General features: G+C 33.0%; 2 protein-coding genes across 3 annotated transcripts in view; one reads left to right on the forward strand and one right to left on the reverse strand.

Moving 5' to 3' along the window:
* LOC119085910 overlaps positions 1-16,563 on the reverse strand; it is a 42,762-nt gene extending 26,199 nt beyond the window's left edge. For both annotated transcript variants that reach the window (XM_037196458.1, XM_037196455.1), the window contains exon 1: positions 16,371-16,563. The gene's annotated coding sequence lies outside the window, so the exon portion shown is untranslated. The remainder of the gene's footprint in view (positions 1-16,370) is intronic.
* Positions 16,564-16,820: 257 nt separating this feature from the next.
* Positions 16,821-25,078, forward strand: part of LOC119085922 (gametocyte-specific factor 1-like) — a 37,949-nt gene continuing 29,691 nt past the window's right edge. The window contains exon 1 of the mRNA XM_037196475.1: positions 16,821-16,915. Coding sequence (XP_037052370.1) covers positions 16,862-16,915 — 54 coding nt within the window. The 5' untranslated portion in view covers positions 16,821-16,861. The remainder of the gene's footprint in view (positions 16,916-25,078) is intronic.

A 25,078-nucleotide genomic window follows, 5' to 3' on the forward strand; every position in this document is an offset into this window, starting at 1 on the left:
ACCGAGAATTGAAATAGACAAATGCACAAAAATTCAGAATTTTCATTGTAAACAATCACTCTTCGAATTTGATCGATCACGTTGCTTTGCATTTCTTTAAAACGAATGCTGTAATAACTCATACGAATTTCATTTCAACACTGGTTTGAGTGTTGTAATAAGCCATGAAAACGGGTGTTGTAATTTTGGACATTTCAATCTAGTTATCGATATTGAAATCCGTCGTATTTCAATTCTCGGTGGCACAAAAAGTTTTTTTAAATCTTTATAAACATCGAATCTCGTACTTCATTCTGAACATTTTAAAAAACATTCTTAATATTATGTAAAGCCAAAAAAGTCTGAGATCGTTTCTTATTTTTGTTGTAGCTGTCGATAACAGATCGTGAAAACAAAATCAAATATTTTATCACAAATTCTAAGCGAAACCAGCAACCTTAAAATCACATACCGTCGATTCTTTTAGTTAGAAATTAATCAAAACGGTACATTTACGATGCGTGGTGTCGATATGTCCAATTCTTATCAATAAAATTGGCTTAAATTTTTCAGTAAATGTGTATATATACGAAACGGTACTTCTGTTGACATGTCAGCGATCACTTGTCACAATTTTCTTTATCTTTAAGCGCAAAATAAAAGGCAGTTTTTTTCATTATCTATATACGAAATGGATTTCATCTGTTATCCACAACAACGTCATTAATAAGGATTGAGTTCTAGATAACCTTCTTTTATATTAGCAAAAACTATGTTACATGAAATGAAGTACAAGATTTTATGTTAAAAACACGAAGCACCAGTGATACTTTAAACAAAAAACGTAGCAGATTTAGTGTTTAAATCAATCGTGGTATACACTCTTCGTTTGTACAACTTTACATTCTACTCGTTTCGCAATTCTTTGTGGCGCTGTAATTTATTTTATTGGCGCCGAGACGCGTAATCACTAAGTGAATGTGTGTGTGTGGATACTTAAATTTTTTTATCACAAACCTATCACCAAATGCATCCAAACCATCCATGACATAACAAATTTGCGAAAATAGTTCGTTTTGACTCATGCGCACAGTTATATATAATATACGAATGTATGATGAATGCAGCAATATGCACAATGAGCAATATAATATTTAATATCAAGTTGAAACAATGAAAAAAGATTTTTATAATTTTCTACCGAGTGCAATTTTATTTTATGATAATGTCATTTAGCTAAGAGGACAACGTTTCGTTGTCAATCATTTCTATAACAATTTTGTGTATTGAAATGAATATTAATGACAAGAAGTCACAGTCCGCTGAAAGTCTAATTAATTTTAAAAATAAAAATTCTTTCAAATTTGTAAACAAAGAAAATTCAGTCCTTGCGTAGAATTATTGTTCTTGGAGTGACATTGTGTGTACGGTTATAAATAAATAAAATTGTTTTCGGTGAGTTTAGTGATCACTTAATGAAGGCCATGCCAGAACAATATCATTTTATAAGGATATATTCGCATTTATATTCGAAATGGTGATGGTTTATTTGAGTAATCTTTTTCTGAAATGACGAGGAAGAATGACGAAGAATTATTTTACCTCTCAAAACAACTCTTTTGTCGTCTCAATCGTTTTTTTTTAAACTATTGTTATGGCTTCATATTACGCTTATCACATTTTCTACCATGCGAAAAACATTATGGTTAATTAGTCATTAGGTCTAAAATGACGATAAATCAAAATTTCATTTCAATAAAATTGCATTTGTGAACTCAATATAATTCTGCTCGTAAAGCGAGGCAGTTAATAACCTGTCACATACATCTGTTATCGATAACAACGACAAAAATAATGACAAGCTCTGAGTAATATGGTCCTTCATATAGCAAAATACATGTTAAAAAAATTGAAGTACAAGATTTGCAATCAACAGATTAAAAATAACTTGATCGATGGAAGTAATGGACCCGATAATAATACTGATAATACTGATGATACTAATGCTGCAGAAGAAAGAAAAAGCATTCTATCGACACGTTCACTGAATCTCACCTTAATTTTTATTTTTGATTTCTGAATCATATGGAAGCAACGATGACGACAAAAATAAGCGATGATCACTTAACGAATGAAGTACAAGATTTTGATAAACTTTTAAGCTGGAAGTACCTAAAATGGCCTTTTTCTGATGTTAATGAGCAACATGAGAGACATTCCATACTTCTGAAGAATGATAATTGATCTTTCAACGAAAACGATCAAAAACAATAACATTCCTATCTTGTAAGATTAAATTGAGGAGTTAGTTATAAATGGTGGTCCACAAGTCATCTGTAGGCTACCGGTTTTTTCTTCTTCAATGAATGTGTCCAAATCCATTCATTTGTTTAAAAGATGGTACCATCTTCTGATAAAACATATATCAACAATGCTTTCCTGTCTAACGACTTAAGATAATTAATTTACTTGTAAAAGACATGACCAAATGATCACCAAAGAACACGAAGAAGAAGATGGAATGATTATAAGAGGAAGAATAATTTAATGATGATGTATCTACCGGATGAGGGCACTATGATTACACAAATATTTTAGTAAATAATTTAATCATTTTTTTCCCGTATCAAACCATGATAATTCAAACTGCAAAGTCGAAAAAAAAACGAAGAAGAAATAAATAAATGAAGACTGTCCGGATGAAATATATATCGAACAGAATTCACATCTTCAATATTTGACACACATATTATAATGTAAATAAAACGCTCTATGATAGTGCCACCCGAATATTCGAACGAATGATATTTAGAGGATAGTCTCAAGGTAAAATCGTCTGTGACGTAATCGGGTTTTGCTTCAATGGCATGATTTGACTTTGATGACTTTGACTAAATAGATGGATGACAAATGGATGTAAATGTGCAAAATAAGACTTAACAGACATATTAATAGGCAGACATCAACATCATCATCCAAAAGGTAGAAATTAAATTAAATAAAATGAAACACACAGCCATATGTGCAAAAATGATTCCATTATATTATATGGTTCTATACTGGAGTACATATCCGACGTATAATACATATAGTTATACCGTCAGTAGAGCTTATTGTTTTGAATAAATTATAATTTAATTTCTGCATGTCTTCCTTTGCAAGAATTAAATTAATCATAAGACTCATGTAAATGAAAACAATTAGTTTAGTAAATAAACTTTATATGGCATCATGTCAGATAATAAGGTAATACCCAGAAATGAATCTTGTTTTCAACACACGAAAAAAAAATTGTGCAACACAATTAACTTTAATTGATCCGTTGCTGCACGTATATGTACATGAAAATTGTCTGTTTTCAGAAGTCTCAGCATAAGGTCTTTTATGTATATAGTAATTAGTGACTAAGTTTTTCTTTCTAATCCCAGTTCCAATGAAAATCAAAAATATTATTCTTGTAGCGAAGCATGCGTCAAGCAATACAGTGATCGTTAACTGCACGTTGCGGTGGGGCCACAATTACTGAAATTTTCGATAATCATTTTCAACATTAATGTTGCGCCTTTCAGTGCCAAAATTTGATTTTTGCCACGTTTGAATTGAACGGTTTTTCAAAAATGGCAACTCATTTGTTATCAACATTGACGACAAATGTAATCGTTTGTCCTACCTGAAGTTTGATTATATATAGCCAAAGGCATGGTAAAATTAAAGAAGTAGAAGATTTCGTTTCACACTACTATGCAATACTTTAAACAGAAGAAGTACCAGATTCAAAGAATTAATGGTGGTACATTTAAAATTTAATTTAATGTCTCTGTAATGCTCATTTGAATAACTGTGGTGATGTCGTTGTATTTTCTTTCCAACAAAATCGTTCGGTAATTACCGATTTAGCCTCAACAATGGAACTTAGTAAACACAGTCAAACTACAGGTAGAGTAGCACAGACATAAACTCTTCAAAAACAACTATTAAGAATGAACAAACAAAAACTGAAGGTTGTGCAGGCCTTCGGATTCTTCCTTCAGCACGATTTGTAGGCCTTTAGAGTATACTCCTTAATTACTTAACGTTTTTTTCAGTGCTGTCATCAAAATTAAATCTTGAATAACTCGAATAAAACGCGCTCCGTAAAGTTAAAACTATGCTAAATCCCCCATTTAGGGGGATATATTGGGGGAGATAGAACATCGTTTTAAGTTCACAGGCCGCGTATTTCTCGAGTTATTTCAGATTATAACTAGCTAGTGAATGATCCCTTAACATTACATAACAAACGAGTAAATTACCAGAAGATGTTGTGCAAGGGAAATGAAGAATAATATCATCTTCATTTGCGTTTATGTGTTTGTGTTTCTATATTATTCGGTTAATTACTCCTCAGATGGAAAAAGTGGCCGAACATTTCATGGGGACTTTCCCAATTGTGAAGTTTCTTTCACGAATCATAGGGCCTACGAATGTTATGTCTTGGGTAATATGAGCCAATATTGTAACGCCTAAAAAATAGAAATCTAGCACATCATTTGATAAAGAATTATATAACAAAATATGAAACAACAACCACTCTCACATCAGAAAACATAGTCGAACTAACATTTCTGCAACATTTAAAAATTGATGAAACTGAAGAAATATTTTATCGAAAAATTGGTCCCAACTCAAAGAACTAGTTAAACGATGTATAGAGTTGAATCAAGTCGTGATTGAAACCAACGAAACCATCAAGTGCCCCACATTGGTTTTTTGCTTTAAATATAGATCGATCATCTGAAATTACATGCCCCACCGCAATTTTCATATTTTACTTCTTCTCCGAACTCGAAATCACCACACAAGAAAATTTCGTACGCATCGCAATGAAGGAACTTAAACAAATAAATTCAATTCAATGCTTTTCTTAACTTAACCTACATAATCTCATGACTCTATGTGTAGCCATTATATATAATAACCCATATTTTATTTACAGCCGTCGATTGTTTTCATGAGCACTATCGCGCCATTGCTTCAACTATCTACACAATATTTCCATGAAGTTTTAACAGAAATACTAAAATGTTTTTATCTCTTATTTGTCTTTGCGCACGTATTATGGCCTATAATACCACGGAATTACTAGTTATTAGTGAGCTAGAAGTATAACACAAAGATACACATACTATGCACGAAAATATTATTAATCTTCTGTACGAGTGGAACATTACCTAAGTAGTAAAAATTTGTAATATTTTGTAGTTATGATGTTGTATAAGCAAAAATGTAAGAGTTTCTTCGATGTTATTACGGAAAAATGATTGTATAGCCAAACAAAAATACAGTAGAAGTTAATAGAAACTAAAACAACATTTTAAGCTAATCCAACACAAATAGAAGATATTTAGTTATCTTTTGCACTTCTCTCTCTCTCTCTCTCTCACTCTGTGTAACAACTCACCAAACTCAAAACATCGATCATAAATTATAATCAAGAATAAAATGACCTTAAGTTGTTTTATTTTCTTATTTTTCTTATTTAAAGAACTTCTTACATAATTTCGTAACGCAAATGCCCATCAATACCATACGTTTTGGGATGACAAAATTTTTTTATTTAATTTTTTCGAAAGACAATTCAAACTGTAGTCTCTGATAGAGATGGAATATATGGAGTACAATTTAGATTGTAGCATTGTTTTGGGTTTGTCGACATAAATGTTTTGAGGTGGTAACACACACAGTATACGTGCTGTTGAAATACATTGGAAATTCCGAATGTGATAAGGAAAATATTTCCTTAAAGAAATCTCTTTGTGATGTCGGATTTTACACTCGATGAATAACGTTTTTTTTATCCAGTATGACTAAAGCGAACATTGAAGATTTGTTTTTGCATGATTATATGCGAAACAGAATTTTGTGTCGAAAATTAATTTAGTAAGCAAGTTTTTGTTTAATCAACAGATTAATCAGACTTTGATTTGTATAATGCGTCCTATGAAGTAGTCTGCAACTAACATCTATTAACAGAGCCTTATAGATATAATAAAATGTTTACAAGACAAAGTATTGATGGTATACAGACATCTTTAACATAGTTCTGAAAATAGTGCTTAGGTCTCAACAATAAAATTCAAGTCACTGGTTTCAATTCCGAAAGATTGTACAACTATGCCTTTTCTAACCCTTAAAAAATGTCCAATTCTCATTAATCATTCACATGAGTACAACAAATTTAATGGGCATAAGACAATTGGAAAAACATATTCTAACCCACCATACAATAATTCAATTCACATAGTGACTGTAACGTAAATTTTCCGTTTATTCGAATTCTCTGATTTTCCCAACTTGTAATGTCATGAAATGTTTTATCATAAATGACATACGCCTTATACGTTTGCATCTTCGGTCTCAAGAGGTGTGACTTGTTGAAACGAGTCTTATCTATAAAAGAGTGCGCTTGGCAATCACTAATCTTGTAGAATTGATTTAATGGCTCATGGATTTAAGTATATTCGTTATTCAGTCTACGTGCGGTATTAAAATATAGTTGAGGCGTTGACACACTTTGCACACTTTGGTGTATTTGTATCTGAATCTATTCAACCCTTATAATAATCTAGAAACTTTCTTCACTTTAAACCATTTTAGGAAAGGAATTACTGTAAATTGAAGTCTTAAAATAAGTTTTAGGACTATTCAGGCCTGTAGTTAAACCCAAATGGAGTTTTCAATAAGGCTAACGATAATGACTTTCAGAATTTTCCGAGAGCAATAACGAAGAGTTACTGATAGGCGATAGTTGATAAGTGACTTCGTGAACCTAAATTTCGTCGTGTTTGAGTGATGAACTTCTAAAAAAATAGTTTAGAAGCTCATTGAGACAAATAAAGACCGTCAACATCACCATCACTACATTGTTTTATTACCTAGAATCTGTTTCTGTCGAAATTGATTTTATATCGATAAGATCAAGACGACTAACTATCTCGTGAGTTTCCCTTAAAAAATAAATTTTATTGGTAAATGTCCAATTTGAATGTTGCAAAAACATCTTTCTGCACTTTGGATTTGAAAACCTTCCAAGAGGCATCGAATTGAAAAGGACAAAAGTCTGCAGAAAATAGTGTTCTGCAACAAGGGTTTGTTCAAGGTTTTTTTTCAGTTTTTTTTTTTAATTCAAATCTCCTAATCTTCATATTTTATCATCGCCTATTTGAAAGCATAGACAAGGAGCTTTCTTCAGATTTCTCAAATTTTACTCGTTTTAACAAATCCTAAGATCAACCCAACTGATGAGATTCTGAATGCCAAATCAGACACGCAAACCATGCGTATCTCAGCTTCAAACTGAAATCAATTCTACAAACCCGCATCACATGTCAAATTCCTGTCCGAACGCTTCGAGTACTTGGCGATAACTTTACCACACTCAAGCACTCAAACGTTCCATCGAAATGTTGTCTAATTTAAAGTCGATAAAAGGCAACAACAGTTCGATGTTTCCAACTGATTATTTTTCTAAAAATAAATTTTATTTATCAGTTAAAAATGTCTGCACTTATAAATTTGACTCACATGGCCTCTCTCCAACAACGATGCCATGCTTCGTCTTCCAATTTATGTGTAGAAACACAAACCGATAGAAAATATAAAGTGTAACGAGACGACGAAGAAGAAAAACAGTGAAAATATATACGAACTTTGTACGCATATAAATATGTATGTATGTGCGTGTGCATGATCCGATTATGATAAAAAAACATTACCGTTTTTGTTGTTGAGAAAAAAATAAAAATAAAATAACGTCTGTCCTCATCGTTAACATCTCATCATCTAACAACGAACCATCATATTTAAATATGCTATTTAGAATTAAACGAATTAATGCTACACTTCCACATCCACTTTGTAAATTAAATATGTGTGTGCGGTAAAAACTAAAACTGAAACGGAAAAAAAATGGTAACCGGCAACCAGCAACAGCACAACATTATAGTCGAGGTTTTCTGTTCAATATTCGACTTTTGGCTTAGGATTTGTTTATAAAAGAAAATGAAAGTGATATGAAATGAACTGCATTCATATTAAGCCATATTATACACTTTTTTCCGTTTGATTCCCTAACCAAATGTTAATCTAGACACATGTGTGCATAAGTTATAACAGTAAAAGGGCATTAGCCCCTTTTTCTGTTGAGTTTGCGCTGAGGTTTAGTGTATCACAATTTGAATATATGGCAAGAAAGGAATGGAAATCTTTCGGTTTATTCTTAGTAAGTAACTCAGGTATGCGATGGAGATGGACTTTTAGTATAATTATGAAGCTAACTCTTGGCATAATGAATATCTGTTCGATCAATTGTTTGTTTTCATTGGTCGAATCGTTTACAGGAAATATTCTGATTTTTCGTTGTTTTTTTTTCGTTCTTTCTGGATGAGTGTACATGAACGAATGATACGGGTCATACGATCGATTAACACGCGTACGGCGTAATTACATTTTTCTCAATTGAGGTAATTAATAAAAATAAAAATTTTCGAAAAAAAAGACTGGTACAAGAATTCTAACGAGCATCATATCATAAAAATGCTTTCGTTCCACAAAATTTGACTTAAAACAAACAACAATGCTCATTAACACGTGAAGATAATTTATACGTAATACTGTGTGTATGCTCTCGGTATGTTAGCATTGGTTGGTAACATTATTAACTGCTTACCAATAAATATTCACTTAAGAAATAACAAAAATTTTATTTCATTTCTCGTGCTGTACGATAAGCACGTTAGCGTTTTTTTGTTTGTGGTATATTAGTACATCGTTCGAGGCCGACACACCACATCATCGAAGCGCGCTAAAAGATAAAATTGGAACAAAGCTGTTTTATATTTGCCATCAATGATGACGCGGCCCCGCAATCCAACGAGGATAATAATATCATTCATTCATTTTGTGTATATATCTGTTGTATATGCCGAGGAAAATGCTTAAAATGAATTTATTATTTTGTGCGCGCAGAAAATCGAAATTGTTTTGTGTGAAGGTAAAAGACTATTAAAACGTCGTACACCGACTATACACAACACACGATTGTGTGCTTGTTCAGTTTTCTGTGTGATGAGACGACGACCGACGACGTCGGGTTGGGCGTCATGTTTATTTTTAACAATTTTTCTTTTGTTTGGCTTTGCTTCGAGGTTTTGTTTTTTGTTTTAGAGGTTTTTCCTATTAGTGGTTAAGGATGGATTCATTGTTGCATGCAATACAGATTCGTGTGACATTGCGGTTGTTTGCCTGTTCATCTTGAGAATTTATACGAATCTATCGTTCGGCTTCATATAGGAAAACAATGACCTCTTCAGATCTCTTTAGATTAATTACAAGTTGGTGCATCTCATGATTGCTAAAAGACGGAATTCGTTCTTCATTACTCTCTATACTTAGTGCTGTAAGACGAACAGGAGCATTTAACACATTCTCTTTGTCGAAAATAAAACTACGGAAATATCTTGCAAATTTGAACAGCACTACTGTATTTATCTCGCAGAACTAATATGCACGGCGAATCATGAGGATTGGAGCGCATACACAGAATTTATAAGTTGAACGAAAATGTTGCCACTTATTTAGGTTGAGTGCAGTATAGCGTTTACCTATATACAGAAGATGTGTGTTAACAAGCATCGTAACTACGTTTTAAGACGGAACTTTATAATTATTTACAGAACTTTGCACCAAATGAATTGTTTCAATTGAAATTTTAATAAACCAACAAATTTAGCTGCAGGCATTCAGTTAGTAGAGGATACGAATATATTTTGTGGGGTAAGTATTTCCAATAAATAAATGAAGTTCGTTGATCCCCAGTATAGCAATTCGATTGCATACATTCCCGAAAGTCTTCACTTAAAAAACTTAGCTCTGCTGGAGTTGCTTAAAATGTCTAAATTATAAATAAGAAGCCACAGATGGCTTCATTTGCATTTCTTTCTTGGTTTTATTCATATTATTCTAGCAAACATCGGTGACAAAGGACAATTGTGAGGTCACGCTATGTAAAACACCACCCCAATTATAATGTTAGTTTAGAGTACATTTTTCTTTGGTAGTCAACGTAGGTCGTTTCAATAAAAAAAAATGTGACGTGAATCCATCTTCAATGAATCTACAGTATTGGTCCATAATAAGTAGGGCGTATCGAATTTTGCAAATTTTAAGGTTTGCGATAGCCTGTGTGCGGAAAACGTAGATCATTGAAAACTGTGTCCGGGCATGTGGTTGATGGATCCGAGGGAGCCCGGGAAGAAGTCCACCCGGACGACTTTAAGTTTCCGATGGTCATAACTCGGAAAGTTGAGAGTATTCTTGAAAACAATGTTGTAGCTGAATGTAGAGCTTTGAAAACTCTACAAAACTACTGAAGATATCAATGGTCCAAAAAGTTCCACTGCCAAGATTGCCTAACATCGAAAACTATACCTTTTGGTTTTTGACTTATATTTCCTGAGAGACAAATGATTATGTTTAGCTTGTGGTATGAGGTGGTAGAGGAGGTCGAGTACTTCCAGTACACCAGGTATGTCCCTATGGGACAGACACCAGAAATCACTTTTTTAACATTTTTGAATGGATTTTTTAAGAGTGCCCACGTCGCCCACGAAGCCAGTGCAGGTGCTGCTGAATTGAGGACACAAAATATTTGTGATTTCGTGACTTCATCTCGAAATAAGAAATAATTAGTAAAATCAGTAGTCCTATGCGTGATTGTTCTCAATTCTCTGTTGTCATCAAACAGGAACCGAAAAGCCGAAAATCATTTGAAATTAGTTTACAAAGATTTATCATTTTTAAGGAAGGTTGAACATGAACACACACGCATGCTTGTTATTCAGTATAATGATTCATTGCCATAAATAAACCAAAAAAATACGGCTCGGAAGTCTTCCAAAAATATTTGTGTGTGCATTTGGGAATGATTAAGAACAATAAAAACAAGAATGAAAAAACGTTACTGTATCATGTCTACGACAAATTTAAATAACCTTCTTTTGATACAGATGATTAAATTCATGGTCACGGACCATGAAAAGCGCCATCCATCAGTACCTAATATAAACAAGCTGAACATAAAAAATTACAAAATTTGTACGTACAAATATAGCAATTTCAGTTATAAAAATGGGAGTAGCCTTTATCGTCTTTAATTATGTTAAATCATTCAATTCAGTCGTATAGCACAGCTTGTAATTTTGAAAACGAAACGGTCGATCTCAGTTTCTTCTGATACAAGGAAAAAAAATGTTTTATTAGTCGGAAGGCATGATGGTACGAAATGTTGGTAAATATTTATAAAAAAAAAATTGAAATGATTTCAGTGTTGATTTGCATTGGTAAATTTCTAAAGGATACATTGTGCATTTAACAGACAAACACTTGGACTGTGTAACATCCGTGTAAGGTCATGAGTTTTTTCCGTCGTAAAAAAAACGCACAAATTTCCAAGAAAATCTCCATTGCATTGAATAGCAATCGTTAAAATATCAATCATTGTCTTTAACCACATTATTGTTCATAAAAGCAATGCATTAAGACTACGAGACTTTTTTTGCTTAGGAAATTTAAGAGTCGTTCGTCTGTTAAAGCTGGCCATTTCAGATAAAAGGTTGAACATTTAAATTTATTCAAAGTAAACACGTAAATAATTTCAAATAAAGCAGAAAATGATGTGTGTGTGGCTCCTCTTTGATTTTTCATGTAACGCTCTTTTTATTCCGAAGCCAATACCTAAATACAAACGATTTTATTTAACTACTATTCTGTGGTTATTGTTCGGTATATTGCTGGCTAATAAAATTGTTACATAAACTGAAAAGAAAACCTTGGGATTCGTGGCTTGCATATAATGAAATGGGATTGGTGTGTTCGCTCGCGTAAAGTTGAACAGAAATGCAAAGTTAAATTGTGTTAAAGCATATGGTAATTGATTTGTTGTTATCAGCAAATTGGCCTATATTCTCGAAATGTGGAACTATTAAAAGGCAGCTTATTGTACCGTCAACAATAACAACGAAATCGTCAAGAATAAAATCATTTACTCTGTGTGTAACACAACGGAAAGATTGAATAAATCGTGTTGGTCTCTGTATGGTTCGCATCCAATGTTTCGCAATATCATTTTACACATGCTTCGCTATACTGGAAATATAGTTTTTGTTTTCTCGTCGATAAGCAGCGGATAAAACGTATGTTTCTACACTTTTGTTATGTGGATGCAAATTGAATTTATGTTTGCTGGTGTGACAATTTTTTTGGTCTTTTGTAGCCCTTAATTTTTCGTCATAGTGACAGATATGAAAATCGTCTGTGTAAAGTCAAACATGGCTTACTGATAGGAGAACAATACAATTTCCCAAAAGATTTTCTTTAAGAATTTTAAGAAGTTCAGTCTTTATACCACTACCACCAGTCCTAAGAAAAGTACTATTGTCGAGCGAGTGCAGACAAAAATTATCGGAAATGAGGCATCTGCTACGACGAAGGTCACAGTTGTTCTAACGAAACACGAAATAGAAGTAGTAAACCACGTAATCAAAGCCGTGACTTTATTTAAGGGAATTAGTGTTAATGTATGCCAGTAAATAATTGGTTATAAGCATGCTACACGAGAACAAAACTGAACGGCAATTGGCAAGTGAAGCTGGTTTTAATCTTGTGTAATTTTGGGAATCAGTCTGCACATCATGTCGTTGTTTATTGTATATGAAAGATGACAATAGTAGAGGTTGCATTGGATGCTGCCAAAGTAATTCATTACATGAGGTAACGATTTCGTGATAAAAACAAAGTCACAAGTAGGTTAATAACTGTCTTTTCTACAAGATAGTTTGCATATCCGAGCCAAAGGCGAGTTGCTCAAAAACACACGAGTTAGTTTGAGAGTATTAAAAAGTTGTTTCCGAGGTAATGAATTACGTATCGGCATCAATGTCTTCTGGCTTACTACCTGCACCAAGCGAAAATGTATTTCCACAAAGGAAAATGAAAAAAATGAACCCAAAATGGTCCACATATAATTGATCATTTTCGCAGGGGGTAAATTGATATCTAATGGTCAACTTTCGCATGGGGTAAGTAGTAAAACAAGTACTCTTCACACTACCAACTGAGACAAAAAACACAAATCTGGCAGATATCCTTCTCACATCGTCTATGTACATATAAAATCGATTTAAATCTCGGCTGCATAAAGCCGTATCTGAAGCCCTAAAAAGTCATTTAAACCGAAAAAGGTCACGAAATTATTGCAAACTCATGTCGTACCTTCGGACACCACGAACGAAACATGAATCCATGACAGGCCACCAGTCGTTGTCGTGAATGCAATTAAAAACTCTTCGACAATATTTTTTATTTGTTTGTGAAATGTGAATTTTTAAGTACAATAGTTTAGTAACGTAAGGTAAATGTGTGTACTGTAGTGTATAAAAAAAAAACCGACGACATGTACACGACAATAATCAAATTGGTTAAATAATAATAATAATTATTATGCGCGCGTTATGGATTCGCTTTATTGAACCTCGACACCAATCTTTTGTGCGAGATGACCTTTTTAATGGCACATTGTTTGTTGTGTGTGTGTGTGTGTGTGTGTGTTGCCACAAACGCACAGAGAACGTTTTATTTGAATGAAAAACAATTAATTGTAATTTTATGACGATGGCAGACCTAATTTTCATTTCACTGTGCTGTTGTAAAGAACAAGAAAAAACGGTTCGAACCGTTCGACTTTTCCTCTTCTTTTTTTTACTGATCTCCATTAACATTAACAAAGTTTAATTAATACGTTTACAGAGCCTAAAATAGACACATTTCTGCTGTCTTTGCCATCGAGAAACATTTTTTTAATTCAATTTCCGCCAGCCAGTGTTTCGATTCATCAGCGAGACATGCGAAAAATAAAACATCCCATCCATCGGTGTATTTATTTTTATTTAATACGGAACGTGTATGATCTGATGTATCATCATCATCATCGCGAAAACCTCGACGAAAAACACTTTACCAATTTCTGCCCACGTAAATGTGTTTCTGTTACTATAAGTCAGACTTAAACCAGAAGCTGTGAGCATACAATTTCAACATTTTTTTTTTGGCTGAAATATTTTTTTTTTATTTCTTTGCAATTCGCCAAGAGAGTAAGAAAATACATCATAACATTGTTGATATGTAGAATGAACGAAAAAAAAAGAACAACGAAAACACAAGTCGAGTGTTATAAGATAGTCGTATCAAAAATGGTTAAAATAAATGCGAATGTTCATGTTGATTCAGTTGCAAAAAAAGGTCTGCTTTGTATAATATTGAGATGAGGACGTTTTTTTTCTCTTGAACTGTATGCATTTGGTATTGTTTGAGAATAACAGAGAAAATTGGACGGTATGCTGAATGTATCATCACAGGTTATTTTAAACAAAAATTTTGTTTTTTTATTTAAAAACAAAATTAATTGCAAAAGGTTAATAAAATTTCGTTGCACAGTTTATGCATACAGGTAGTAGACAATAAGTCAATAAAGAAAAATTATTGTGACTCGTTGTTGGGAGTCGTCATTTGGTGAAACGGATACAACAACACAAGCGATTTTTCGTAATTTATTTATTTAAATGAATTTTATATATATATGAGGTCAATAAACGACGAATTTTCAGATTGATAAATTGAATTATCAGTTTATTTGTTCGTGATAAGAGGGAACACTCATTCCGAAATAAAAACCGAATTTCTCATTCTATGAATTTCTTTATTTTATGCAACTCAACATTCCGTCTATACTCAATTCAGGCACTTTACTCTTTGTCTGCAGTCTACTGACTAAAGGTATTATATCTAAAAGATTGGGTACTACCACCCGGACTTAAGGACATCTTTGGAGAAAATGGAATATCAAGGAAAAAAGGACAACAATTATTTAAAACTCTAAGACTTGCGTCACGACATATGTAACTATTGTGGAGACTAAAACCATAGCACTGTTCCTAGCATTAACACATAAAATATTTGGAGTCATGATCATAGGCTTTGCATTTCTTTCGTTAAGAGAGAAGGTATCATTTTGTGGTGTGAGTTATAATACGAAACACATGCCAGTGTACACACGTACTAATGAATATTTGGAGATATTGACATCTGACCCGCGAGTGTTAATGCTTGGAGCAGTACTATGCTAAAACCATCAATTTACCTTTAACGGTCGAACGTCTACGGTACATCGTCTGTTATCGACAACAATAATAATTGCTGAGCGCTACTTGATGAAACAAGTGTAGTAAAAGATTGTATTTCTATTTTACGAAGTACTAGATTCGACAACAATCGTAATGATATGTTTACTGTTTACTGTGAAAAGGATAATTGGTAGATAGCGTCACTAATATCAATCTCCAGAAGGAGATTTCTATAAAAAAAGGCTTTTCGAAACTTTATTTCAATGAGTTGACATAAGGAATTTTGGAGCTTGATGAGCAGGCATTATTTAGAGAAGATTTAGAATTCAGATCTTTCGTGAAAACGTCATAAAGTGCTCAAAACTTCAATTGCAAAATGGTGACGACTGAGTGGATTTTCAATGGAATGGGAAAACCCCGAAGTGGATTATAGTTGATGTTGAGATGTTTGCACACTTCAGTGAAAACACCTGTAGGTTCGAGTGAAATATGTGCAACCAGCAAATGTCAGCTGAATCTGAAATATACTCATTCAGCTCAATACGTGCATCTGCCTTTAAAAGTTTGGACTGCAACACTATGAGAGTGAAATTGATAACAGACAAAGGGATAAGAATATCCGATACGATTTACAGACTAAAAAACTTTTGTTCCCCTTATAATTATACTTAATTATAGGAAATCACCAACGACTAATCAAACAGCCCGATATATGCATATAAACCGCACATTTCGTCAGCAAACGATGTGAAAGTAAGACAGACTTCTTCAGTCAAATTTTCTATCTTATGCACTTTGCTCAAAGTGTTTAAAGGTGAAAAGGGTAGCACGTGTTCGGATATATAATTAGACCATGCGCAATACTTTTATTTTTGTCATAAATCTTTTGGCTCTTGACGAAATTCTACTATCACATTTCTTACATCTGCACAATCTACCAGTACCACTGAAAAAACCGTCGCAATTATGAGAACTGTTAGTATATTATCACTTAATTGACACGAAAATTTAAATTATTATGACCATCAGACGTCGGTGTTAGTGGAATTTATCAATTTTAAAAAAGCTTGAGTGTTGAGCAAGTTCAACGGTTTGATTCATTGACACGTTTTTGTGTGAAATTTCATCCATTTATTATCAAATCAAACAGAATTAAGAAAACCAGCAGATTCTTACCTTAAAACTTTGATCCAAAATTCCGCTCAAGTCAGCTTCTCCAGCACCATTCGAATATGTTACATTTCACAACAACAACAACAAAAATTGTGTATAGCGAAACGACAGCCCAATGTTTGATATTTTATTGAAAGCACTTTAACTGATAACACAACAACTCGAAACGAAAATTAATTTACAAAATCTCTCGTTCATTGTCATCATCGCGTCACTGAAGAAATTTTTTTTTTTAATTATTCAGAGAGAAAAATCACGTTGACTAGTTTAACAATCACAATTATTTTTTGTTATCCACAACAAGATGAAAAACTTGTTACATTTCGCATGTCGTAATGGAATAGAATATTAAACTCTTTTTCTTCATATGCAATATATTCTTCCAACACAAAATAAAAACTCGGTCAATCGTACAAAACGAAAACGAAATCGTTCATAAGAAAAAGAAAAAAAAAAGTGTAAGTGACAAAGAATATGAACTTATTGTCAATAATATGGTATGGTGGTCTGGTCACTTATTAGCTGGAACTGACGAGTCATCATCATTGGTATGCAAAGTGTTTATTTGTATTTTATTATTGTACCACGATTAGACTAATTGGATTTGGTAAATAATAATATAATTTTTCGTTACGGATGATCGGTCGTTATTGTATGCACAACGGACAGATCCGATAACAAAATGCAATTTTCAAAAAAAAAATGTTTTCAATTTTCGATCCGAAATTATTTTTTTTTTATTTCAAATTTATTTCACAAACGAAAAACGTTTTAATGCGGTTCACTGTATTATGCCGAGACACCGAACTAAATATTTAAAAATTATAAATAGCGGTGCAGAACGTTAATCACTGGGTATGATGAACGACATCGTACTGTTGTAATCTAACGAAACCACAAAGTCGAGTCCTCAAGTGATAACGAAAAACGACCACTACCATCGCACATGTTCTCTCGGTTTTGTCGTTTAAAAATTTATATTTTTTTTTTCGTTGTTGTACTTTTAATTAATTGGATTGCACTTATGTGTAACACCACCACAGTTAAAAAGAAGTTCTTTGAATATACAAAAACACAAAAAAATATATTTATTTATCGTAACCGTTCGTGTGTTCTTTTTGTTATAAATTTATTGCGAAGATAATAAAATTGTAAAGAAAAAAATATTTATTAAATTCCAACACAATGACATATGTATATATCTGAACCATATGTGCAAATGATGATGGTATGGCACACAGTTGAAATGGTAAATTTTTCGTTGGCTCTGGCTCCTTGTTGACTTGGATTTTTATTGAAGAGAAAAACATATATATGGATGTGTACTACATGCATATATATATATATAGATGATTATACCACCATCACACAAGAGTTGTGTCCATACAGAATATATTTATTATATAAAATCACAACAACGTTTTTTTTTACTTCTTCTTCTGTACTTGTATTTTTTTCTTCTGTTTCTGTTAAAAGAAAACTCGTCAAAAAATTTTCTTTTCCGATTCTAAACGTATGATGTTATAATAGATGTGTATATGTACAGAAATAAAAGAAAGAAAAGAACTGATCGCTCGAGCTCAACTGGTTGACGGTTCTCAAACGACTAACAATTTTTTGAAGTAGTAAAATTTTAGTGAGGGATTCGTCGATGTTTAGCCGTTTGATGTTATTGCTGATGATGAAGAACCATATGCAATGACGAATAAAATTGCTGCTTTTGTCATTATTATTATTTCTCGTCGTTGCTGTACTTAGAGATAAAAATATTTATTACTACTGCTGCTGCTGGTGTGGACACCGTGTTATTTATGAAGAAAAAAAAATTTATATGTTTTCGTGTGTTTGATTTTTTTTCTTTTCTTGAAAATATAGCGATCGGTTTGACTTTATAACAAATATATTCCAACTTCTGTGGTACTTTATCTATTTGAATGATATTATACCTACGTGTTATTTCTGCGCGCCAGTTGAAGTAGACATATATTATTGTTTCGATCTCACTCTCTCAATGTGTTTTGCTACAGTTTTAGTAGGTATGGTAGTACACTCAGAAAAAACCAACTAGACTGATGATGATGATTGGTACGATACTTTTCTGCTAACCGAACGTAAAAACGGTCGCAAATACACTGACTATTGAAGCTTTTTCCGTTCTTTTCGTATGGAAAATTGCGATTTAATTTTCGTCTTATTTATTATTGTTATGGGGGATTGAGCAGAATTATGCAGCACACAATCAACCAAAAGAATAACGATTTATCGTTCATATTTTAACAAAAAAAAAAAAATAGAAATTCATCAAAGATTTTCATATTTATGATTTTTCGAAAAAAAATTTCCTTCTTTCCGCACACGAAAATTATTGTAGAATTATTGGTAATTCTGTATGAATGATGTTACATAAGCCCATTGTGCAATGGGATGGGTAAACATATAAAATGATATTGTGGGATTGAGTGTGTATACAGATAGATAATGTGTCTGTTATCAAGTTATTATATTGATATTTAGTTGTGATAGCTTTGCGTGCACACAAAGCTGCTGATGCACTCACTGATGATCATTTTTATTCTGACGACGACGACGACAGCGATGATGATGATGACTATGACCATTAAAAAAATTAATATTTTTTTTTATAATTAAATTGTGCAAAATAGACTTTAGAATATGTGTTATTATGTCTGTGAAGAGTACAGATGAATATGAAGCCACATGAAGGTCAACTTAAGATCAATTATTGCAACGAAGCGTTTTTCTGTGTGGCGTGTGTGTATGTCGGTTTTGTTGTTTTTGTATTAATTATTGGTTATAATTACGTTATTGTGAGCTTAGGTACTCGGCTCGGTACTAAAAAAAAATTGGTAATGGTGTTAGGCTTTCAGCGTTGTGGAGTTACATAAAATCGTTTCTCATATGGTTATAATTGCAGTTGACTGATGCATTTTGATACACATTTTTTGTCTTGAATTTATTGTGGTCTTGGTTTATTGCTTTTGAAAATTAGTTGAACAAAGATTTTCTTTTCGAGGTGTCGCATGCTCGTTATTTTTCTTTTGTTTAAAAATATTAGTCGAAGACCAATACTGGGGTAGCATATTGTCTATGTGGAATAAATTTGATAGGATCGAACCATACCTCTAAATTTTAAAGAGTCATAACTAAATGATCTAATTAAAAACAGCCTTTTAGAAACGGTTTGTCATCTGTTATCGACAACGACGGTAACGCAGTTTTATTGTGCATAATCTCCTATTATATACATAAATGTTTGCTATCAGTGGTACCACACCACTAATGAAGTAAAAATTTTTGTATCAAACTAGGTGATACTTGAAACCAATGAAGTACCAGATTTGCAGACTTTTTGTAGCGATCGTCTATTGCAGGTTAATCGTGAAACAATTTGAAAACCCAACGAGAAGTCGTTGGAACTTCAAAATACTCGATGAAGTCTTCCCAATTGTAAGTATTATATTACAATCTTCAGCTCGACGTGCTAGTCTCAATATATCGTACGGGAGTAGACACAATTTTTGTTGTGATGATCTTTCGTAAGAAGAATTTTTCTCATTAAAAGGTAAGGTCGGTACTTCTTAATAAGGGCAATATCAATTTCAAGATTCACAATTTACTTGAAAAAAAGGGAATCGGACCTAATGTACATTACATTGTCGAGAGAAATATTTTCAACAGTAACCCGTCACATAAGTAAGTAAGTAATCCGTCACATTAATAGCTGCCGCCTATTTCCGTTCCGTACTCAGGGCCATATCATTAAATTCTATTATTTTATCGGGAAACTAAATGAAAAATGTCTTTATCTAGTTGTAAATGTGACAAAAGAATATAAATTTTTATACCCACCATGACTTTGCTTTAGTGCCAGTATTATGCAGTATCGTTCGATCATACACGTAACAATATTCCACCACTACCACAATAAATTATAATTCACTTTACCAAACGCTTCGTACAAAAAGTTTATACGATGCGATAATATCGCCTTAACTTAAAACTGAAACTGAAAATGAAAAAGTGCACTTTTGATTACGTTTCCTTCAAGGTAAGAGATGTAATAAATGAATAAGTGTGTTAGTAATGTGGCCAGAAATTTTCAATGTCATGAATGATTTTTCATTGTGGTTTCGTTTCATAGAAATTTTTTTTTTTTAAATATTACATGAAATGTTCGCAGAGATTTGCGATACTTGCTTCCAGTTATGTAAGAGATCTCTGAGTTTTTTCATTTTTTTTTCTTTTGGTAGAACTGCCAAACGGAAATCAGATGCTTGGATAATGCACAATCTCTAATTTATTTGTTTGCATAGCAAAATAAATTGCAAGACTATTGCATTCGTATGTGACAAGTGGCACTAATTCTATTGTGTACATACGACTTTTGTCCTTCTGTCCGTTCTATCAAAAGCGTGAGAATGAGTGGGCCGCTTTTCTGTTACTTTTACGTTATAAAGGTTAGGTTGGAAGTTGTTGGCTGATCAATGTTCTAGATTGTAACATGACAACGGACCAATCGTTCTGGAACGGTTATTTATTCGTTATTGACAATGGTGACAGAATCAAGCCACGAGCTCATAGCAAAATTTAACAAATGAAGTAAAAGATTTCGTTTCAATCGCAACAGTGAAGAAAAGTTTAAGATTTAATCTGCAAAATGATGACCATTTCGCTGGTTGGTAAAAAATTTGTTCTGATTACAAAAGAGTGATACATCCGATACAACACACTTCACACTATCACCGGGAGCTCTTTTAATATTATTTAGAATTCTGGTTAACTAAGTCTCTCTTCCATTATCAATATTACCCACCCTAACCGTACCATAATGAACACAACATGTCGACATTCCTGTTCTAGAGCAATATGAATTAATAGTTTGAAACAGAAAACAGTATAATCAAGAGAGATTCTATGTCAATTCTGATTTTTTCATGCAGATTTCGTTCATTGTACGATACCGATACCTATCATAACTAAAATAAAATGGATCTGATGACATAAGGTTCATCGCATCTGTCGAAAGCCGTCGTTCAATACTTTTGGTGGATATTTGTTAAGCCAGTATTCGTACACAGTAAGCTACAAGGTTTACTCAATTCAAAATAACAACTACACTCCACATTTGAAAACCATAATCTGCCTGAAATGTTACCAAAACATAGCTAACGCCGACCCGTACGAAACACCTATTCGTATCAAAAGCCTTTAATGTGAAACTCTTCATTTCTCTTACTTCATTTTCTTCTCTGTTGAAAAACTATTCTCCCTTTAAAATCAGTTACATTATCCACTCTTTGCCTTGTTATCATATACAACTAAATTGCCGGAGGCAATATAGACAGCCCCGTACGAAGACAAATTTCATAAATTCCTATTTAAACAGCTATATACCGCTATATTTACCTATATTTCACTATAAATAAACATTTCACAGATAAATATATGCTATTATATAGCTCTATATGCATGTATATAGCTCAATATAGCTGTATATAGGTATATATAGATGTCCGTATATGAAATCCCTGAAACCCCACACACATAACAAATTATTTCCATGTTAACAGAAACTCTCTAAGTATCACTTTTCCCAAGATATTTCTATTTTACTAAAATCCAATATGGCCGCCGGCAGCCATTTTGTTAGGAGGCCGGAAATAGTACCGACGCTTTACATTCGTTAATACCTTTCAAACAAAAAAAAATTCATGAAATTCGGTCAAAATTTACTCGAGATATTGTCAAAATACACCACGTTCACTGTACTTCCGAGTAGCCAGATAAGAGCTCACTCCAAGAGACCTAGCTCACGCTCCGGAGAACATAATTTCATACAATTTTTTTCCCCTGATTGGTACGGTCAATACCTATCTAATAAAGCTAAAACAGACGAAATATGTTCAAATGTGGCCGACCTACAAGCAAAAACTGCTTGCCGCCCTGTGCCTGTTCCACACCAAGGGGTCTAACTCACGAGTCGGTCATCCGATTTCCATAAACTTTTTTTTTGTCGATCGGTATTGTAAATACCTTTTATTTGACGTATCACTTACAAGTTTAACGTTTAAATGTCCGGAGATATCTTCGACAAACCGTAAAGCACTTATTGGGCCACAGCTGGGGAGGGGTCGATCCAAAATCACTCATCTTCGAACTTAGCCTGTCTTTTGACATTACCAAACGGGAAAAAAAAGAATTTTCAAAATCGGATGCGTTTTACTCAAGTTATCGTGCAGACAGACAGACGGACAGACGGACAGACGGATAGACGGACATTTTTTTTTTCGCGGATTTGGCATCTCTAGACAACCACAATAGGTTTCCCCTTACTCAGGGAGTCCAATTCGACGTGTTACAAACGTATGCGTAAACCTATAAGACTGAAGCTGTTTGGAATGAGTTAATTAGAAGTAAAGAAAACTGAGGAATCGTGGTCTAAAACATTCTGAAAGCAACACATGACCAATGGTCATTGACCATTCAGAAAGGAAACGCGATCGTTGAAATGGAATGCTACATGCTACTGAAAGTCTGGAAGAAGGGTTGTATGCGTCGATAAAGTATTGACATTTATTGTACAAATAAGAAGCTTTGTTAAATATTTCGATATATCAACACTTGCGATAAAATTCTCAACGTTTATCTTTAAGAAAGGAAAAGTTTATAATTATTATTTCCTTTGTTTAAAGTGTGCTTAATCTAGTACTTCATTAGTGTTAACAAAAATTTTGCTTTATAATGTTACGCAAGCCTAGAGTTCTTTGTTTATCGTTATCATCGTTACAACAGATGCCTAATATCAGTAGATAGTTCATCCCAAATCAATTTGCTCAATTCCAATCAAATTGGACGTAATTCATGTTTTCCACAAAATAATTTTCAAAATATTTTCCTAATTAAATTTTTCTCAAACATCATTATAACCCTGACTGTGCTTGTATTCGTGCTACTCACACCTCTAACAGCACGTAACACTATGGGCTGCTACGTACAACACGATGATGATGATGTTGTTGCTGCTGACGATATCCAAAAATAGATATTCGTCTGCGCTCTGCGCGACCATAACAATTTTACCAGCAACACAAGAGCCACGCAATCGAATTATACACTGAATTTACTTACAGGAAAAAAAAAAGTTGTTTTCTCTTCTCTCTACACAGAAATCGACAAAACCCAAGACGAAAATATAAGAAAATATTTTCTAGCTGAAGGAAATTGAGGTCACAGACATTATACAGTTTTTGTTTTCGTGAAAATTCTTGAAAATTGTTTTTCTGCTTAACAAAGAATTTATTTTTCCTGGTATAAATGGAGAACGTGTGACGTAAAAATTGAGTTTGATGCAATTAATAGGCAATATTGAAGGAAAAATGTTAAATATGAAATATATGTTTAATAAATTGAAACCGATATCGAAGCAATGGCGTACAATTTGAATGAAGTTAATCACAATGTGATTAGGTACTCCATAAGTACTTTGTTGGACACTACCTTTGACGAAAATAGTTAAAGTTTTAGTAAATTAAGTAGTTAAATTAAATCATTCAGGAATCTGGCTTAATTGTAGCCAAAGCTTAATTGTAGGGACTATTTTTTGGGAAAACGTCCAATATTTTATCAAGTTTTCCTAAATTTTATTTTGGGAAAATTGTGAGTGAATGAGCTAAAATTCTGGAAAACATAGAAATAAGTTTTCCCAAAAACAGTCTTTGCTTATGAGTGTTGTCACCAGTTGATGTGTCATTCGAACCCTGCTGGCCCTGTCACAGTACCACGATGAATAAATATCGCCAAAGATTATATTAAAAATAGTTGAACTGTAGTTTTGGTGTGGCATCTACTTTCGCAGGGTTCTAATTTTTTTAAATGTTAGAAATGAGAAACTCCTCTCCTTTCTTAGGGTAAATTTCTTGCAAACTTGTGAAAGCATATTTGACATGTCACATCTGTTATCGATAACGACGACAAAAATAATGAAAAGCTCCAGGTAATATGGTCCTTTATATATTCAAATGCATGTTAAAAAAATTGAAGTACAAGATTAAAAATACTTTGATCGATAAAAGTATTAGACCCGATAATATTATTGGTCATACGCTTGTCGCCTGCAACAGGTTAACATAGATTTCGTTAGGTATTAAGGCAGAGCTCATTGCTTATTTTTGTCAACGCTGATATGGCTGAATCGATCATTTTCTAAATAAACCAAAATCGGGTCGGACTATCGTATAGAACACTAGACAATAATAAGCTGTGCTACCATTATACATTGTATAGACATTGTTGTACGTGCACACACTATCTACACCTATTCCAAGTGGTTTTCAATTATAATTCCTTTTCAAATCATTTAATTGATTGATATGGTGTTGTATGTTCATGGACTCCAGTTTTCTGTGCAATTCTTTAGACGATGTCCATGAAATGAAAATAACTAAAATTCTAAGCTGAAAAACACATAACTAAAGCTATATAAGAAATGCTTGGCCAACAGGCTGATTAAGACGAACATTCACGAAGAAGGCCTTCAAACCGCTTTAAGTGTAGAATTTTTTTTTAAATTTAATTTTACTTTTTAGTACTACTTAAAGCTTTTCCATCTAGTCATGCCGCGAGACTAATAATAATTCAAACTTTAAGATGCGAATGCAGTATTAATGGCAAAGCTTCGACCATAAAATATG

The sequence above is a fragment of the Bradysia coprophila genome, chromosome IV (assembly GCF_014529535.1).
Source record: "Bradysia coprophila strain Holo2 chromosome IV, BU_Bcop_v1, whole genome shotgun sequence".
NCBI lineage: Eukaryota > Metazoa > Arthropoda > Insecta > Diptera > Sciaridae > Bradysia > Bradysia coprophila.